The following is a 20,940-nucleotide window of genomic DNA, read 5'->3' as shown; positions in this document are numbered from 1 at the left end:
TGCTGGGTAAAGCAGTGCCTGGTGAGCTCTCCTTCTTCCTGCCCTCCTGCCGGGTGGTTATTATAGAGGGCAACTTGTCCTTTCGGAACCAGGGAGCACGGCAAACCTGGCTGACCGTCCCGGGTGTACTGCTGCACAGTGACTCCCAGGGACAGCCTGATGACATCCTAGAAATGGCTCTGAGCTCCCACACTTAGAGTCAGTCCATCCGTTCACCGTGGCTGAGGCAAAGCGTCCCTTGATCTTTTCATTCTTTGGAGACTGGAATTTTCTTTTCAAAACAACCCATATTATTCTTTATAATGTCGTATCTAAAAAATGAAAGTTAGGGAAGAGAAGTGAATATCGGCCACATGGAGTGACTTGCCTTAGGGATGGCTGTGTTTATGGCAGACATAAATAAAAATAGATGAATTGAAATGTCAGCCAGCAATTTAGCCAGTTTTCCTCAAAGGCACAGGAAAAAATTATCACAAAATTTTAAGTACAACACATAACCTTTAATTTTAATTGTTCAGAAAAAAATCCTGATTTCTTCTAAGTCACAACTTTTAAAACTAGAAATAAGGTTCTATAGCTTGGGTTATAAGATTTTATCTGCTTCAAATGAGGATACCTTATAAAAATACTGTGGTTCAGAAATACCTGAGTGCTTCTACATGGCTTCAGTGATTGTCACAATAAACCCTCAGTAGGTTAAGGGTCCTCTGGATTTAATAGTTAATCCCAGGGTACAGAAAGAAAAATGAGATGCAGAGAGGTTAAGGATCAAAGGCAAATTTAGGAGTTTAGGAGGCCCATGTGACACACAGGAATCAGAACCCAGTTTCTGTGCCAGGATGCTGAGATCATGTCCCGAGCTGAAGGCAGACACTTAACCAACAGAGCCGCCCAGGCGCCCCTAAAAATAAAATCTTAAAAAAAATACTTTTTTTGGTAAAAAAAATATGCTAACCATCACGTGAACTTTCAGTGAGTCACAATCTTTTTCCTGGTAGAGGGTCTTGCCTCCATGTTGATGGCTGCTCACTGACCAAGGTGGTGGTTGCTGAAGGTTGGCCTGGCTGGGGCAATTTTTAAAAATATGACAATGAAGTTTGCTGCACAAATTGACTCTTTTCCTCATGAACTATTTCTCTGTAGCGTGTGATGCTATTTGATAGCATTTTACCCACAGCAGAACTTTCAAAATCGGAGTCAAACCTCTGAAATCCTGCCACTGCTTTATCAACTAAGTTTATATCATATTCTAAATCTTTGTCATTTCAACAGTCCTTATAGCATCTTCCCCAGGAGTTGATTCTACCTCAAGAAACGACTTTCTGTGCTCATCCATAAGAAGCAACTCCTCATCTGTTCAAGTTTTATCATGAGATTGCAGCAATTCAAATATAATAATAATGAACAAGTTTGAAATAGTGCAAGGATTACCAAAATGTGACACAGAGAAATGAAGTGAGCAAATGCTGTTGGAAAAATGGTGCTGAGTTGCTTGATGCAGAGTTGCCATAAACCTTTGATTTGTAAGAAGTGCAAAAAGTGAAGCACAATAAAACAAGGTATGCCTTACATCCACATTTTATTTCCATATATAATCACTACTTAAAAAGTATTGATGAGATATTTTACTTTTTTCTCACACTAAGTCTTCAAAATTTGGTATGTATTTCACATTTACTTTGTTTCTTAATTTGGATGCTAAATTTCCAGGCAAAATACTTGCTCCATATTTAGATTTCATAAAATTTACATTTGAAAAAGTCAATTCACATACCCAAGTTATTGCGAGCATACTTAAAAGTTTTCTAGTTAACTTAGTTAAGAATCGATATTTAATTAAAATTTTACACAATCAAAAGTTCCTCAGTTGTACTAGGTACAATTAAAGTGCTCAAGAGTCACATGTGGCCAGTGGCCACTGTACTGGGCAGCACTGATTTAAAGAGCCGCAGGATGTTTGCTTAGGGTGTTGATATTAACCGGATGGCATTCAGAACAGATGGTTTGTAATCTCTTCTCAAAACTAAATAACTTTCTTGTAGCTTAAACTATCCACTGTGCTCATCAATATATTATACATAATTAAAAACCTTCTTAATTATGTTTTCTCATAATGGGCCATGTTTTCTAGTAAACTTTAAAATGCATTCAGATTTTATGTATAAATGCTTTCTGTTGAATTATGAAGAGGCTTATACGAATTCTAAAATGATTCAGTCATGCATCTTTCTCCAGTGCAAACACTATGGTCCTACAAAGTGTTAAGCCACCCCCTACAACCAGCGTTAGAAAGGACATCCCACCATATTTTTTACAGAGCAATGACTCCTTGAATATTTATTTAAATGGAACAGATCCTGGGAATCAAAAAGTGAAAATATTTTTAGGCCTATGCTTTAGCTCTCCAGTTTACTTCGTTATTTCTTTACAAGTTGCATGTTTTAAAAATAAAGGCTCAACACATAGGTAATAGACTGAACGATGGCAGCTATAGAATTTCATATTTAACTTAAACCTTTGTGACCCTTGAATGATAAAACCTAGTGATCAAAACAGATGCTCAAATGTTTACTGAAAATGAGTAATTAATCCTGCGCTCAAACCGGTGCAAATGCTAGCGGCAGTGACGTCTGTGTAAAGGTGAGACACTGCCGCCTCCTACACCTTGGACCTCACGCTTCCGGCTTGGTCCCGCAGCTCCATCGCTGCGATTGCCGAGAGGTGCACTTCATCGGGCCCGTCTGCTAAGCGCAGAGCCCGTGTTAGGGCATACCTAAAAGGAGCAGGAATGGCAGGAGTTATCAACGAGGAACATGATACTTTAACATCAGTCACTGTGACTCTAAGCCAAGACTATTCATTTTTGAAATCTTGCCAAGGCAGTGATAAGAAAAAGAGCACAGAGAGAATCAAGGAGAGTTAAGTCCAAGGGCACGTGAAATGCCACCGAAAGTTCTCACTTTGGGGAGAGGAATCTTAAATGGCTCAGTGCAATGGGCTTAATCTCAGTCTTGGTTTGCTTTAGGGTTCTAGAAGTTGCTAGAACTAAGAGATATCTTAGGTAAGCCACAGGGAGTGAAGTATAAATATGTAATACTTATATACTAGACATATGTAGTACCAGATATTTAGTTCTTACGGTTAAAAATTGATGGGAAAAACTGGTGTGGCACCAGACTTCTGTCTCCAGTGTGGGAAAGAAGGTGGCAGGGGCACTGTGCGGTGACGAGCACTGCAGAGTGTTCCTTGACTCCCAGCAACCAGAATCTGGACATGAGATGGTCACTGGCCTGAGGCATCCCTGTGGAGGTGGCACACAGTCCTAAGGACATACCCAAGCCTGGCTCTGGGTGCCCTCTGCCATGTGTGCTCCTGTATGATCATTCTGGTTTCAGGGTGAACCCCCAGTGCCATTTCCTCACTAGCTCATGAACCCCAATGGACCCCCTCGGTGTAAAAGTTAACATCATTGAGCGAAATGATAACTGTAATCATAAGAGCAACTATTTATTGGTGCTGGGTACCTATATTACCTCATTTAGCCTTGAATTATATTTTTAGTATCTTTCTTTTCTTGTGAAACAATTAGGGTCAAGGCAGCTGTAGATTTTTAATTCCATTCCAAGCCTGTCAAATGTAGATGATTACTAAGTGACATCTACTTACATGTTAGCCAGAGGGTAATCCTGGGAAACACCTGCACCTCCACACACTTGGATCGCCCGGTCAATAATTTTGCAGACGGCCCGAGGGGTGGCCACTTTAATCATTGCAATCTACATAAGCAAGATATAAAAAGAATGTTCCTTTCTTAGACAATACACAATGTGGCAGAATTTGATATAATCTGTATTTTCTTTGTGAAATGAGACAAGGGAACTTTCCCACATGAATTCATCACTGAAACAGGATCTTTGGTGGAAGCCAACAAAGAGACCCATTGTAATGAGGCTAATAATGGCCATATTTCAGTCAATATAGACATTCTGGAAAGAGATATCTCTTCCAAATCATATTTTATTATTTATGACCTGCCTTGTTTCCAAAAGGATTTAAGGCAGCTGATAAATCACATTCATCACCTTAGGGATCATAAAAAGAATTCAAGAGCCTTCACTAATCAGTTTTCTCTTAGCAATTTTTATTGGTTTTTAGAATTAAATGATTACAGTCTTACTCCATATAAGCCAGAAACATAAAAAGATAGGAGATGAGAGGCATCTTTTATGAAGCATTTATACTACATGGTAGCAAGGTCAGATACTTTGCCCAAGGCCACATGGCAGAAAGTGACATACTGGGTATAATTCCAAGTCTGTATAGTCTTGGATTTCCCTCCTCCCTGTTGCTGCATCTCGAGAATGCTGAAGATGTTCTATATCCTGAAAATCATTCCCTAAAACAGGCAAGTGAAAGGAAAACTAGCAAGTGACATATGTTTATAATCTTGAAACCAAAATCACAGAAATTGTTTTCAATATTCTGAGTGCCATCAAGCCACCATGAAACCTGAAATGCCCAGTGGGTGAAAGAAACTGAAGAAGGCTTGGCAGACAGTGGTCCAAGGGGCCTCACCTCCTTCCTAGTGCCAGCCCAGCCCAGGGTGTCAATGCTGTCTGCGGCTTTCAGGATCAACAAACGTATCTTCTCAATGGCAATGCGGCTTTCAGCAATCCAGTGAGCCACAGCCTCCTGCAGGGGAGCAAAGAGCAGCAAATAGGAGGAATGGCTAAGCTGGCATGAGTCCACATCTAACACGACCTTGTAGCTTGGTGAAACACTCTAGGCCAAGGACTGTTCCTAAGCCTTACTCTGTTTTTTAATGGAAGAGTTAATTCATTTGATATATACCAGCCAACCATGTACTTGTGCAATGCTAAAGTTAACACTGCCAGACTTTAGAAAGATATTTTATTTGCTCAGAAAAATAATTTATTTTGGATATCTTGATGTCTGAAGGTCAAGATGGCTGAACTGAGCAACCATCTTATTGCTCTAACATTCCTCACTGGCCCTCCTGAATGCTTACCTCATAGTCTCATTGAGACTTGGATAAATGTCTGATGGTGAACTTGCTTATAGACAATCGAGATGATCCCCGGGACAATGTCAGTGTGGGGAAGGTGCAGCAGTCCTTTGTTGTGTTATTATTTAGCAACAGTGACCTTTACCTTTGGTGAACAGTTCTATGAATTGTACCACATGTATAGGTTGCTGTAGCCACAATCAAGATACAGAACAGTTCCATCTCCCCTTAGACCTGCTGCCCCTTTTTAGTCACACCCTCCCCAACCCCTAAACTCACAGCCACGGATGGGTTATCAATTACTATAGTTTTTGCCTTTTTCAGAATGTCATATAAATGGACTCATGTAGTATGTATTTAGAGACTGGCTTCTTTCAGCATAATGCTTTTGAGTATCACTGACCAAGTTGTTATGTGTACCAACTGTCCATTCCTTTTTATCAATGAGTAATATTCCATTGTAAGGATGTACCAGTTTGTTTATCCATTCCCCTGCTGAAGGACATTTGGGTTGTTTCTAGTTTTTGGTGATTATTAACAGAGCTTCTGTAATCATGTGCATACAAGTTTTTGTATGACTATACTTTTCATTTTTTAAAGCAGCTATGGGGAATGGAATTATTAGATCATCTGGTAAATGCTTATAAGAAACTGTCAGTTTTCCAGACCAACTGTACCATTTTGCATTCCCACCTGTAGTGTATAATAGTTTCAGCTGCTTTCCAAACCATTAGCACTTGGTAGTTTTTTTTTTTTTATGTATTAGTCATTTTAACAGTATGTAGAACTATTTCATGGTAGTTTAAATTTGCATTTCCCTATGACTAATGTTGATCACCTCTTGATGAGTTTATTTGCCATCTATATATTCTCTTTGGTGACACGTCTGTTCATGTCATTTCCCCACTTTTTAAATTGGATTGTTTTCTTACTGCTGTTTAGAGAGCTCTTTATTAAGGATACAAGTCAATTGTCACGTGGGCAATTTGCAAATATCTTCTCCCAGTCTGTAACATTTTCATTCTCTTAATAGTGACTTTCAAAGAACAAATGTGATTAAATTTAATGATATCCAATTTGTCAACTTTTTCTCTTATGGGTTGTGCTTTTGGGGCATGTCTTAAGAACATTTTGTCTAATCTTGTCACAAAGATTTATCCCTATTTTTTTTCCTGAAAGTTTTATAGTTTTACCTTTTACATTTAGATCTATGATTTATTTGGAGTTAAATTTTGTGTGAGGTGTGAGGTTTAGGACAAGGTTCATTTTTTTTTTTTTTTTTGCCTATGAATGTCCAACTATTCCAACACCATTTACTATAAAGATTAACCTTTCCCCACTGAACTGGCTTTGTACCTATATAAAAAATTGTTTGACTCATATTTTTATGAGTCTATTTCTGGACTCTGTTCTGTTCCAAAGACCTATGTGTCTCTCCTTTTGCTAATACCACACAGTCTTCAGATTAGGTAGTGATGTGCCTACAACTTTCTTCTTCAAATTGTTTTTGTTATTTTAGTTTCTTTGCATTTCACATAATTTTTAGGACAGGTTGCCATTATATCCACAAAAATGTCCTGCCAGGATTCAGACTGGTATTATGTTAAATCTGTAGAAGAATTTGAGGACAGCTGACATCTTTACTATTAGTCTAACAGTCCACGAACACAGTATTTCTCTATATTTATTTAGGTTTCCTTTATCAATTCTATAATTTTTAGCATTTGGATACTACACATTTTGTTAGATTTGTGCTTTTTTAAAAGTGTATTATAAATAGCATTTTTAAATTTCAGTTTCCAATTGTTCACTGCTTGTATATAGACAAAAAATTGATTTTGTGTGTTGATCTTGTATCCCATGACTTTGCTTAAGCTCTATTCTAGGAAGGTTGTTTTGTTTGATAGATTCCTAAGGATTTTCTAACAATCATGTTGTCTGTGAATATGGACAGTTTTACCTATTCCGCCCCCCCCCAAATATATGTACTTTGTTTTTCTTGACTCACTGCATTGGCTAGGACTTCCCCTCTATGATGATAAATAGGAGTGGTTAGAGTAAACATCCTTGCTTTGTTCCTAATCTTGGGGGAAAAGCATTTAGTCTTGCACCATAAGCATGTTAGCTGTAGAATTTTTTAGATGCTCCGCATTGGGTTGAATAAATTCCTTTCTATTCCTAGTTTGCTGAGAGTTTTCATTATGAATACATACTGAATTTTGTCAAGTGCTTTTCTGGATCAACTGACATGATCATGTACTTTTTCAGGCTAATATGGCAGATTACAATAATTACTTTCCTTAGTAATTGATCTTTGATTATGAATGAGCCTTGCATTCCTGGGATAAATCTTACTTGGTTGTGGTATAATATTCTTTTTATATATTGCTGGACTTTATTTCCTAATAGGTTTTTGCATCTATATTGGTCTAGTTTGTTCTTATCTGGTTTTGGATTAGGGCAATTCTAGCCTCATAAAATGAGTTGGCAAGTGTTTCCTCTATTTCTACTTTGTGGAAGAGATGATTACATAGAATTGGTGTTATTTCTTCTTTAATTATTTAATAACATTTACCAGTGATACCATCTGGGCCCAGTCATTTCTTATTTCAGGAGCTTTTAAACTATGAATTCAACTTCTTTAATAGTTGTAGAATACTCTATTTCACTTCAGTGAGTTTTGGTAGTTTATGAATCTTGACAAATTGGTCCATTTCATCTAAGTTGTTAAATTTATATGCTCTGCACACATGCCTGAATGTGTGGGTTCCAAGGCCCACATTTGGAGTCGGGGAGCCTCCACTTCAGTTCCAAGCCCCATCCCCCAATCCAGCTTTTCCCAGAGAGTTCTGCAGTGTAGCTTATAGGTACCTACATAGATTAATAATGTTGTTACTTCCAGTGACTTCTACTTCCAGAAAGATGAAATAGATGCACCTTTCCCTATTCCTTTTGCTGAATACAACTAAAAACCTGGGCATTATTTATAAAGCAAACATTGGAAGACTCTGATAGGTAAAGAGAAGGAAGCAGACTGGCTAAGCTAAAAGAACAACATGGTAGTGAGTTCCCTGGGTTTTCTTTTTCTGTAATACATCCCAGACTTGGAGCTGAAAAAGTTAACAAACTGAAAATGCCTGTGAGCACAGACATAAATTTTTGAAAAATACCCCCAACAAAAGTCTACTCTATTTAGCTGAGGGTAATTTGGTAGGGGCAGCCTAGCAAAACAGAAAACTTTTAAAAGTCACCAATCACAAGGAAAGAGACCAAGAGAGGAAGAAAGGAACAGACAAGAACTACAAAAGCAACCAGAAAACAATTAGCAAAATGGCAATAAGAACATATCAGTAAATATTTTAAATGTAAATGATTAAATGCTCTAATCAATCACAGCACAGGGTGATGGAATGGATAAAAAAACAAAACAACAAAACAAAAAAGAAGACTCATCTATATGCTGCCTACAAGAGACTCACTTCAGACCTAAAGACACATAAAGACTGAAAGTGAAATGATGGAAAAAGATATTCTCTGTGAATGGAAGTGAAAAAAAGCTGTGTAGCAATAATTAGACAAAATAGACTTTAAAGCAAAAACTGGGGGTGCCTAGGTGGCTCAGTTGGTTGGGTTATCTGCCTTCGGCTCAGGTCATGATCTCAGAGTCCTGAGATTGAGCCTGGGTCAGGCTTCCTGCTCAGTGGGGAGTGTGCTTCTCTCTCTCCCTCTGCCCCTCCCCTTTCTCATGCACTCTCTCTCTCTCAAATAAATACATAAAATCTTAAAAAAAATGGAAATTAAAAAAAATAAAAACTGTTGGGCCACCTGGCTGGCTCAGTCATTTGAGCATGTGACTCTCAGGGTTTTGAGTTCAAACCCTACACTGAGCATGGAGCCTATTTAAAAACAACAAGAAACCATAACAAGAGATGAAGGGCACTATATAATGATAAAGGGATCAACTGAACAAGAGGATAGAACAGATGTAAAAATCTATGCACCCAACATTGCAGCACCTAAATACGTAGGGCAAATATTAACAGACATAAAAAGAGAAACTGACAATAATACAATAATAGTAGAAGACTTTAGCACTCCACTTACATCAATGGATAGATCATTGAGGCAGAAAGTCAACAAAAAAACAGTGTCTTTGAATGACACATTAGACTAAATGGACCTAACAATACACAGGGAACATTCCATCCAAAAACTACAGAATATATATTCTTTTCAAGTGCACATGGAACATTCTCCAGGATAGATCACATTAGGCCACAAAATAAGTCCCAACAGATTTAGGACAATTTAAATCGTATCAAGAATCTCTTCTAAGCACAATGGTATGAAACTAGAAATCAATTACAACAACAACAAAAAAGGAAAAAACACAAACATGTAGGGGCTAAACAACAAGCTACTAAACAACCGATGAATTAATAAAGGTATCAAAGAGGAAATTAAAAAATACATGGAGACAAATGAAAATGAAAACACAATGATTCAAAGTGTATGGAGTGCAGTAAAAGCAGTTCTAAGAGGAAAATTTATAGTAATATAGATCTAGAAAGAAGAAAAATCTGAAACAATCTAATCTTACACCTAAAGTAACTAGGAAAAGAACAAATAAAGCCCTAAGTTAGTGGATAAAATAGGAAATAAAGATCAGAGCAGAAATAAAATTGATAAACCATTGGCGAGACTCATCAAGAAAAAAACAGAGAAAACCCAAATAAAATAGGAAATGAAAGAGAAGGAACAGCTGACACCACAGAAATAAAAAGAATTAGAAGAGACTACTATGAACAATTATATGCCAACAAAATGGACATCCTATAAATGGATAAATTCCTAGAAACATACAATCTTCCAAAAATGAATCAGGAAGAATGATTACTGGTAATGAAATGATTCAATAATAAAAAAAATTCTCAGCAAACAAGAGTCCAGGACTAGATGGCTTCACAATTCTACCAAACATTTAAGGAAAAGTTAATACCTATTCTCAAACTATTCCAAAGAATGAAAGAGGAAGGAAAGCTTCCACATTCTTCCTACAACACCAGCATTATGCTGAAACCAAAACCAGATAGACACTACAAAACAAGAAAACTACAGGCCAATATCCCTGATGAACATAGATGCAAAAATCCTCAACACATTCAACAATACAATAAAGGATCATCAACCACAATCAAGTGGGATTTATTTTGGGGATGCCAGTATGGTTCAATATCTGCAAATCAATCAATGAGTATACCACATTAACAAAATGAAGGATAAAAATCATATGATTATCTCAATAGATGCAGAAATAACATTTGACACAATTCAACTTCAGTTCATGATAAAAACTCTCAACAATGTGGCTATCGTGGAAACACACCTCAATATAATAAAGGCCATATATGACAACTCCACAGCTATCATACTCAATGGTGAAAAACTGAGAGCTTTTCCCCTAAGATCAAGAATAAGACAAGGATGTTCACTCTCACCCACTTTATTGAATATAGTGAATTAATACCCATCCTTCTCAAACTAGTCCAAAAGATATAAGAGGAAGGAAAACTTACAAATTCATTCTATAGAGCAGTATCATCCTGATACCAAAACCAGATAAAGACACCACAAAAAAAAGAGAACTGCAGGCCAATATTTCCGATGGATATAGATGCAAAAATCCTCAACAAAATAGCAAACAGAACCCAACAGTACATTTAAAAAATCATTCACCATAATCAAGTGGGATTTATTCCCAGGATACAAGGGTGATTCAATATTTGCAAAACAATCAATGTGATACATCACATCAATGAGAAAAGATAAAAACCGTCTGATCATTTCCATAGATGCAGAAAAAACATTTGACAAAGCACACATCTGCTCATGATAAAAACCCTCTGCAAGGTAGCCTCATCAAAGAAACTGAAATCTCAGCAAAGAAGTAGAAGATATAAAGAAAAATCAATTAGATATTTTATAGCTGAAAAATGAATTTTTAAAAAATATTTTATTTATTTATTTGACAGACAGAGACAGCGTGAGAGGGAACACAAGCAGGGGGAGTGGGAGAGGGAGAAGCAAGCTTCCCACCGAGCAGGGAGCCCAATGTGGGGCTCGATCCCAGGACCCTGGCATCATGACCTGGGCTGAAGGCAGACACCCAACAACTGAGCCACCCAGGTACCCTGAAATAATTTTTTAAAAGATTTATTTTAGAGAGAGAGAGTGAGCGGGGGGGGGAGGGGTAGAGGGAGAAGCAGACCCCCTACTGAGCAGGGAGCCAGACCTAGGGCTGGATCCCAGTACCCTGGGATCTGAGCTGAAGGCAGATGCTTAACTGACTGAGCCACCCAGGCACCCCTGAAAAATGTAACAATTTAAATAAAAAGCTCAGTGGATGGACTCAACAGCAGAATAGCAGGTACAGAGGAACAAATCAGTGAACTGAAAGGACAAGAGAAATTGTCAAATCTGAACCACAGAGAAAATAGACTGAAAAATATTTTTGAAAGAATACCATCTTAGGGACCTGTGAACTAAAACAAAAAATCTAACTTTCATGTCATCAGAGTCCAAGAAGTAGAGAAAGAGGGAAAGACTGAAAAAATACTCAAAGAAATAGTGGTGAAAACTTCCCAAATGTGGCAAGAGATAAAACCTACAGATTTAAGAGGCTGAGTGAATGCAGAGCAGGATAAACTGAAGAAATTCATGAAAAGACACATCACAATTAAACTTCAAAAAATGACACAACTGTAAATGCAGCCAGAAGAATGACATCTCACCTAGAGGGGAAATGTGTATATGCCAGAAGAGAGTGGTATGATATTTTTCAAGTACTAAAAGAAATGTCAACACAGAATCCTATACCCAATGAAGATATACATCAGGAATGAAGGAGAAATCAAGATGTTCTCAAATAAAGAAAAACAAAAAATTTGTCACCACTTGATTCTTAAAGAATGGCTAAAGGAATTTCCCTAAACAGAAAAGATAAAAGAGGAACCTTAGGAAATCAGGAAGAAAGAATGAACATAGTAAGAAAATATATAGCTAAATACAATTGGTTTTTCATTGCTTCTTGAAGCAAATTTAACTGTTTAACAGTTAAAGCAAAAATTGTAACACTGTGATGTCATTCTAAATTTATGTAGAAGAAATATTTAAGACAATTATAAATGAAGGAGGTTAAAGGGATTTAAATTAAGGGAGGTAAAGTTTCTATACTTCACTCAAACTGGTAAAATGAGGACACCAGTAGACTGATAAAATATGTGCACTTATAAAAATATGTATTTATTTCTATAATGTAATACCTAGACCAACCACTAAAAGAGCTATACAAAAAGGTACACTCAGAAACACTATAGATGAATCAAAATGGAATTCTAATTAAATTAATCTAAAAGAATGCAGGAAAAAGAAAACAAATGAAAAACAGAGAACAAACACAAAACAAAAAATTAAATGCACACTTAAGCCATAACATGAATTATTACAAAGACAAAGACTGACAGAGTGGATTAAAAAACATGACACACCTAGGTGCCAACCAGAAGAAATTCACTTCAAATATAATGATATAAGCAAAATGAAAACAAAACAAAATAAATAAAAACTATGTAATATGCAAACATAATCAAATGAAAGCAGGACTAGCTATATTACTCTCAGATGAAGCAGACATCTGAACAAAGAAAATTACCAAAGACAAGAGGGTCATTATACAATGATAAAAGGGTAAATCCATCAAGAAGTAGCAATCCTAAATGTGTATGTATCAAACAATGGAGCTGCTGAATATGTAAAACAAGAACTGATAGAAATGAAAGGAGCACTAAACAAATTCACAATCCTAGCTGGAGACTTCAATATCCCTCTCCCAACTACTGATAGAACAACTAGACAGAAAATCAGCAAGAATATAGAGGAATTCAACAACATCATCAAGCAACAGGATCTAATAGACATTTATAGAACATTCCACCCAACAGAATGCACATTTTTTTCAAGTGTCCTCAAACATATAGTAGGATAAACCATATCCTGAGCCATAAAACAAATCTCAACAAATTTGTAAGAAATGAAATAATACAGTTTCTTCTGTAACCACAATGGGACCAAACTAAAATTAAGAACAGAGTAACAGGAAAATCTCCAAACACTTGGAAACTAAGTAACACACCTCTTAAATAATTCACGTGTCAAAGAAGAGTCTCAAAGGAAATTGAAAAATACGCTGAGCTGAATTAACATGAAAACACAATATATCACAATTTGTGGGACGCAGGTAAAGCAGTACTGAGAGGGAAATTTATAGCACTAAAAAAACACACATTAGAAAAGAGGAAAAGTCTCAAATCAATAATCCACGCTACCATTTCAAGAAACAAAATAAATACAAAGAAAGCAAAAGGAAGTATATAATAAAGAGCAGAAATCAATAAAATCAAAAAAGAGAAAAATCAATGAAACAAATATCTTGTTAATATTAAGCCCTAATATAACAATTATCATATTTTATAGTTTTGTAAATTAATAGTTAATACATTTTATATTCTTTGAAAAGATCAGTAAAAGCAACAGACCTCTAGCAAGACTAACAAAGGAAAAAGTAGGCACAAATTACTAATGTCAAGAATGAAACGGGATATATCACTAAAGACCCTGCAGACATCAAAAGAGTAACAGAAGATTATTGTGAACATCTCTAAACAATAAATGTGACAGCTTAGATAAAATGGACCACTCCCTCAAAAAATACAAACAACCACAACTCATCCAATATAAAATAGGTAAGTTAAATAGCCCTGTAACTATTAAGGAAATTAATCTTTAAAAAACTACCCCTCCAACCCCAAATCTCCAGGCCTAAATAGTTTCATTAGAGATTCTACCAAATGTTTAAAGAGTAATTAATACAAATCTAAACAATCTCTTTCAAAAAGTAAAAGAGATGGGAACACTTCCCACATCCTTTTGTAAAGACAATACTATCCTAATATCAAAAGCAGATAAAGACAGTACAAAAAGCCAAACAAAAAAAAAAAAACTACTGACCAACATCCTTCATGAATTCACATGCAAAAATCCTTAACAAAACATTAGCAAGTAGAACTCAGCAAAATATATAAAAGAATTACACACCATGACAAAGTAGGGTTTATTTCAAGGATGCAAAGCTGGTTCAGTATTTGAAAATCAATCAACGTACTCTACCATATTAACAAGGCTAGAGAAGAAAAATCCATGGTTGTATAAACCAATGCAGAAAAGTTATTTGACAAAATTCAATTCATTCACGATAAAAGATAAAAATTCTCAGAAAACTAATTATAGAGGGAAACTCGACAAAGAATATCTAAAAAACCTACAGCTAACATTATATTTAATGTTCCCCTAAGATTGAGAACAAGCAAGGATAATTCACTCTCCCCTTTCTTATTCAATATAGCGCTGGAGGTTCTAGCTAGTGCAATGAGGCAAGACAAGGAAACAAAATATATATGTATCTGAAAGGAAGAAATAAGACTTTCTCTTATTTACAGATAACATCATGGTCTACAAAAAAAACCTGATCTACAAAACTAATAAGTGAGTTCAGCAAGGTCACTGAATACAAGATAAACATACAAAAATCAATTATATTTATATATAGTTATATATACTTATATATATATATATATTTATATATACTAGTAATGAACACCAAAATTAAATGCACAATATCATTTATAATCACAAAAAACTAAAATACTTAGATGTAAATATAACAAAACACACATAGGATTTGTATGCTGAAAGCTGCACAGAGACAATAACAGAAATCAAAGAAAAGCTAAATGAGTGGAGAGACATACTGTGTTCATGGATTAGATGACACAATGTAATAAAGATGTCAGTTCTTCCTAAACTGATATATAGGTTTAACACAATTCCTATCAAAATCCCAAGAGGATTTTTTTTAAAGATATAGATAAGATTATCCTAAAATTTATATGGAAAGGCAAAGGAACTAGAATAGCTGAAATAATTTTGAAAGAGAATAAAGTGAGATGAATCAGTCATCCTGATTTCAAGACTGATATATAACTATAGTAATCAAGACTGTGTGGTATTGGCAGAGGGGAAGACATAGATAAAAGGACAGATCAGAGAACCTGGAAATAGACCCACACAAATATGCCTGACTGATTTTTGAGAAAGGTGTGAAAACAATTCAGTTAAGGAAGGATAGCCTTTTCAACAAATGGTGCTGGAGCATGTGAACATCCATAGGCAAAGAAATATATACTTTGACCTAATTCTCATACCTCATACAAAAATTAACTCAAAATAGATTGCAGATTCAAACGTAAAACTTTTAGAGAAAAATTATAGGAGAAAATCTTCAGGCTCTAGGGCTAGGCAAAGTGTTTCCAGACTTGAGACTAAAAACACAATCCATAAAAGGAAAACTGACAAATTAGAGCTCCTCAGAATGAAACACTTTTGGTCTGTGAAAGACCCTGTTAAGGGGATAAAAAGATAAGCTACAGAGAGGGAGAAAATATTTGCAAGTCAATACTGGCAAAGGACATTATCTAGAATATATGAAGAACTCTCCAAACTCAACAGTTAAAAAATCACACACACACACAAAATTCGGGTAGAATATGGACATAAGATGTGAACCAAAGAGGATATAAGACGGCAAATAAGCACATGAAAAGATGTTCAACATGACTAGCCATTAGGAAAATATAAATTAAAACCACAATGAGATATCACTATAAATCTATTGGATGGCTTAAAAAACAAAAACAAAAACAAAAAAACCAAATAGTGACAACACCATATGCTGGTGGGGATGTGGAGAAAGTGGATCATTCATACACAGCTGGTGAAAATGAAAAACAGTTTAGCTACTCTGGAAAAGAGTTTGGTGATTTCTTTAAAAACTGAACAAGCTACTCCCCATATGACCCAGCATTTTTGGGCATTAATCCCAGAGAAATAAAGACATGTTCACACAAAAACCTGTATGTGAATGTTTATAGGATCTCTATTTGTAACATCCACAGACAGGAAACAACCCAGATATCCCTCATCAGGTAAACAGTTAAACTGTGATAATCCACACCAAGGAATACCACCCAGTAATAAAAAAGGAACCAACTATTGATACACATAACCTGGATGAATCTCCAAAGAATTACGCTGAGTGCAAAACACCAACCCCAAAAGTTTATATACTGTATGATTCCATTCTTGAGATGATAAAATTCAAAAATGAAGAACAGATTAAAGATTACCAGGGGTTAATGAGGAGGTGATGAGAATGAGGAAGTGGGTGTTGCCATTAAAGGACAAGATGAAGGATCCTTGTGGCAATGAAAATGTTCTATATCTTGAATATATCAGTGACAATAACCTGGTTCTGATGTTGTACTGTAGTTTGGCAAGATGTTACCATCGGGAGAAACTTAGGAAAGGGTATAAGGAATCTCTCTGTATTACTTTTTACATCTACATGTGAATCTACAATAATTTCAAAATAAAATTTTTATTTTAAAAAATTGGTACTTGCTTCTTAATTGTCTTAGTGAGTTTTCTCAATTGGTCAAGATTTGGAAGAGAAGTGGGGAGGTAAGTGGAGAATACAGAGACCAAACCTTATCATAAATCCCACAAGCAAGCAAACTTCAGGATTCAGCAGTGAAACTCAGGAGACAATGACAGATGCTTCTGGTTGGCCATAAAGGGTTTGTTGTTGTTGTTCCCATTCCTAGTCACAGAACTGTTGTTTACAGTGGAGAACAGTATCTGTTAAGTCTGACCAGCAGCCAATTACAGTGCTATTATTTGAGCCACATTAACCTTCCACAGTCATTTTTATGCTTGGTTTTATGTTTGCTCTAGTACCTTTCTTCAACAGTGGATATTTGATCAGTTTCCCTATAACAGTAACATTCAATATAATAGCTGCTAATAACCACATGTGGCTACTGAACATTTGAAATATGCCTCGTCTGAATTGAGATGTTTCATAAGTGTGAAATATACACCCAATTTAGAAAAATCAGTAGTTTTTAAAAAAGAATGAAGAATACCTTAATCTTTTTATATTGATTTCATGTTGAAATGATAACATTTTGGATATACTGCATTAAATAAAATAGATTATAAAAATCGATTTCATCATTTCTTTTACTTTTAAAAAATGTAGCTACTAGAAATTTTTTTTTTTATTTAAAGCCTTTTTTTTTTAATGTTCAGTTACTAGAAAATTTTAAATTACATTTGTGGCTCAAACTACAGTTGAGTCTATTGGATGACTCTGGAGGTCGAAACAAGGTAACAACTCCAGACGAGCCCCGGCAGTAAATATCTTTTTGATGACTGTAAAGCTAGGTGATTATAACTTCATGAACAGCTCACAAATACATTTATTTCTTAACTTTTGAATAAGGGAAAGTGTTCTCCGTTGGGTCTCTACCAACCCTAGATTTGCTGAAAAGCATTCAGTGGGCAGAAACTGAGTGCTCTAAGGAGATGCCGTATTTATTTACTAAGACATTATTTTGATATAGAACTTTTTGCTTTAGTGCCTGGAATAATTTAGAAGGCAGCTGGAAAGAGTCTCCAAATTCAGGGAAATGGAATGTTACTTACATAAACTGAAAAAAAAAAATCTGGCTCAGATTTTTATGACATGCCTCCACATCTCTTTTGCTTCTGCCAGATCGTTTTCTTTGTGCCAAATGCAAGAAGTTTCCAGTGAGGGGAGGCATATTTTTGAAAAGCTCAGGCTTGTTCTGCTTGATACATTAACTTACAAAAAGCAGGTGGGAAATTTCCCTCTAGTACAGTGTTAAAAACATCTCTCATGAAACTTAAGGAGAGTACTTTTATGTGTTCAAGATGTCTGTGTATCAACCTCTCCGTGTCCTTGCTGCATCCTGCTCCAGGGTTTGGGCAGCAATCTTGAAAAGAGAAAAGTATAGGAAGGGAAACTAATGCCACGAGCAACTCTAGCTCCTACTCAGAGTAGCATGGAGTTGTATCCACGGTCCCAAAAGTTCACACCTTCTTACTTCCTCCCACAGTGTCCATCCACAGCTGAACTCCTTGCCCTCCCATATACCAAAGGGGTTCCCCACAAATTATTCCTAGGTGTGCGCCATAAAACAGGCTGTATTTTTCTGTAAGAACAGTGTTACAACTAAATCACAGATATGCTGAATAATATTTCACAGAAAGCAAACACAGCCTATAGGAATTTAAGGTAAAAAATATACTGTGAAATTTTAAAAGATGCTCACAAAGGTACTTTACAAGGGGACCAATGTACTAAAATATCCATGTCCAGCAAACACAAATACAATTTTATCACCCCAAGTATGACCTAACACTAAAATGTTAGCAATCCTAAGTACTGAGTATTTAAAAACAGTTTTTCTTGCCTTCTTAAAAGTTAGAAGGGCTTTTGGGAGATGATTTGAATATCCCACTTATAAAGTTTTCCAAGGAAGTCAGAATTACAACTTCTTTTCCCTCTTGATAAATATTCTCTAATTTTGGTTATATTGCCCACATGTAACTATATTGTTTATTGTGCTTTATAAACAACAGACTCTGTAGTACTTAATTTATAGATGGGAATTCAAAAAATCATGAACATCCCCCCAAATACTGGTCTCATTTCTACTTGCACTTCTCCAGTAACAGGGAACTCACTTCCTACAGAAGCAGTCCATTCCATTTTTAGATCTCTCTCCTTTCACTGAGTTTTAGGTTATTTTCCTATTCCTCATGTATTACTAATTCCCTTCAGAAAACCAAAGAACAAGGCAAATCCCCCTTCCCTATGCCAGCTCTCTCATATCCACAGAGAGTGCTAATGTACCCGGTTCTCTAGAGAACATGAGTCTGAGAAAGTTGAAGGAATTGTCCATACTCTGTGCTGTGTTGAAGCACATGAGGAATTAACCTTACAAAGTTAAAGATCTCTCATCAAACTACATTTAAGTACAGACAAATATACTTTGTGGAAAAAAAGCATCTTATTTATGTAGAGGAGATCTCCCTATGATCAAATAATGCTGTTTTGTTTCAAGGTCAGTGAGTGCATCGGGCTACAATAAATTCAAATAAGTAATCATCCTTACGTGTGAAAACAGTTTCTTCTTAAAGGCCACCCTTTGTGTTGCCCGTTCACACATAATCTGCAAAGCGCATTCTGCCACTCCTACTGTTCTCATACAGTGATGGATTCTGCCGGGTCCAAGGTGGCCTTGGGCAATTTCAAATCCCCTACCTTCACCTGTAAGAAAGAAAGGAAACATGAAAGTGGCCATAGCCCACACTTCGTTATTTACACAAATTTTGAAATATGATGAGCTGCCCCCTCAATGAGAATGGCATTCCGGTAGGAAAAAAGCTCTATAATAACGTTTATTATTTATGGAACTTTGATTTCTATGTTTTTTAAACCACCACTGTTAAACATTTTAATCCAATTTAAGAACTGTCTCTAACTGTGCATGTATTTTATAAGTGCTGCAGTGGTTACAAAGGTAGGTAAGACATAGTCCCTCCACTAGGAGTTCAGAGTCCAGAAGTGGGGACGAGGATGCTAGGGATAAGGGATCCGGAGGAGAACAAAGAAAGGCAAAGGGGAGACAGACTGTATCCTGAGGGCCTGGCAGGCAGCAGGGGCTTGTTGAGTGGATGGGGTGAAGAACACAAAACCTTTCCGAAAGAAGTGCCACCTGAGATGTTCTCTGAAGGTTGGGTAGGATTCCAATAAGCAAGAGGATGAAGTCATTCCAGGCATTCAGTATGCAAAGTTATTTAGGCTTCTAATGTGTTTATATATAAAACTTGAATTCAGAAAGTACACTGAGGCTTTCTTAAAACAAGTAGAGGCCTGAAAGTCACGTTTTAGGAAAAAGTATGTTGCTCTTGTACATTTTTTGTATTTAGCTATGTTTTCAATTGATGTGATATATAAAACCATATCAAACACTTAAATAAAATATTGTTCCATGCAAGAAACCCACCATTAAAAAATGTTCCCTTACAAATGGGGTAAGAGGGAAAAGTATCTAAATCAAGATTCATTTCCTATCTTTTCCAGATTTAGGCCTGAAAATATTTTAGTACACAGTACTGGAGAATCATTTTTCTAACTTATCTCACCTAGTATTAAATTGGTGACAGGAACTCGTACTTGATTAAAATGGATCTCAAAATGTCCTCCATGGAAATTATCTATAAAAGAGAAAATATAATTTTAAAGATCAAAATGAGTTGATCAAAAAATATTCATATATAATTAATAATTACTCAAAGAAATGACTCAGAAGTAGGACTTAAAAGCCTCATATATTCCTAGGCAGACCCTGAGTTCTGAACCCCTAGGATCCCATAGCCCAGAAAACTCTTCAACTGTTCCACTTAGAAGAGATTTTAGAAATCATTTGATCTAGAGTTTCAAATTCATTTTCTGAAGTTGTAGAGTTACTAAAATGGAAGGTGACTTCACAGATCCAATCAGATTATCTTATTATTTTATTATTGATTCTTCTTTGAGATTTTTAATATATGGGCTTCCATAGAAAATTTTGCTTGGGGAAAAAAAAAGCTTCCAACAGTTCAAAAATTGAAAGTGAGTAATGTAATTCAAGTTTCTTATTTTATCTTTGTGTAAATCAAAGCCTGAAGATGCAAAGACCCTCCTGGAAGGGACAGAGCAGGCTGAGCATTCAAGACAAAGCAGAGACTGGACCTTGAGGTATGTTTACTCCCAGTCCAGGCTTGTTCACTACGTGTTTGCCTCTTGGAAATGTTGGCATTTCATGGAGGCTGGGAACACTTTTGTCTTTATATCATACCGCCTACCCCTCCTCCTGCTCCCCACCCAC

At 36.0% G+C, this 20,940-nt stretch overlaps 1 protein-coding gene across 1 annotated transcript in view; it reads right to left on the bottom strand.

Moving 5' to 3' along the window:
- Position 1: 1 nt before the first annotated feature.
- The window catches only part of ACAD11 (acyl-CoA dehydrogenase family member 11), a 99,311-nt gene continuing 78,372 nt past the window's right edge, over positions 2-20,940 (bottom strand). Inside the window, 6 exon segments of the mRNA XM_025882183.2 lie at positions 2-311; positions 617-2,773; positions 3,667-3,776; positions 4,576-4,692; positions 19,183-19,337; positions 20,216-20,287. Of these exon segments, the coding sequence (XP_025737968.1) occupies positions 2,659-2,773; positions 3,667-3,776; positions 4,576-4,692; positions 19,183-19,337; positions 20,216-20,287 (569 nt within the window). The 3' untranslated portion in view covers positions 2-311; positions 617-2,658.

The sequence above is a fragment of the Callorhinus ursinus genome, unplaced genomic scaffold (genome assembly GCF_003265705.2).
Source record: "Callorhinus ursinus isolate GAN/ISIS: 27379988/994484 unplaced genomic scaffold, GSC_fseal_2.0 scaffold1, whole genome shotgun sequence".
In the NCBI taxonomy this organism is placed as follows: Eukaryota; Metazoa; Chordata; class Mammalia; order Carnivora; family Otariidae; genus Callorhinus; species Callorhinus ursinus.
Note: the sequence above shows the minus strand (reverse complement) of the source record. Positions and strands in the feature narration are given on the sequence as shown.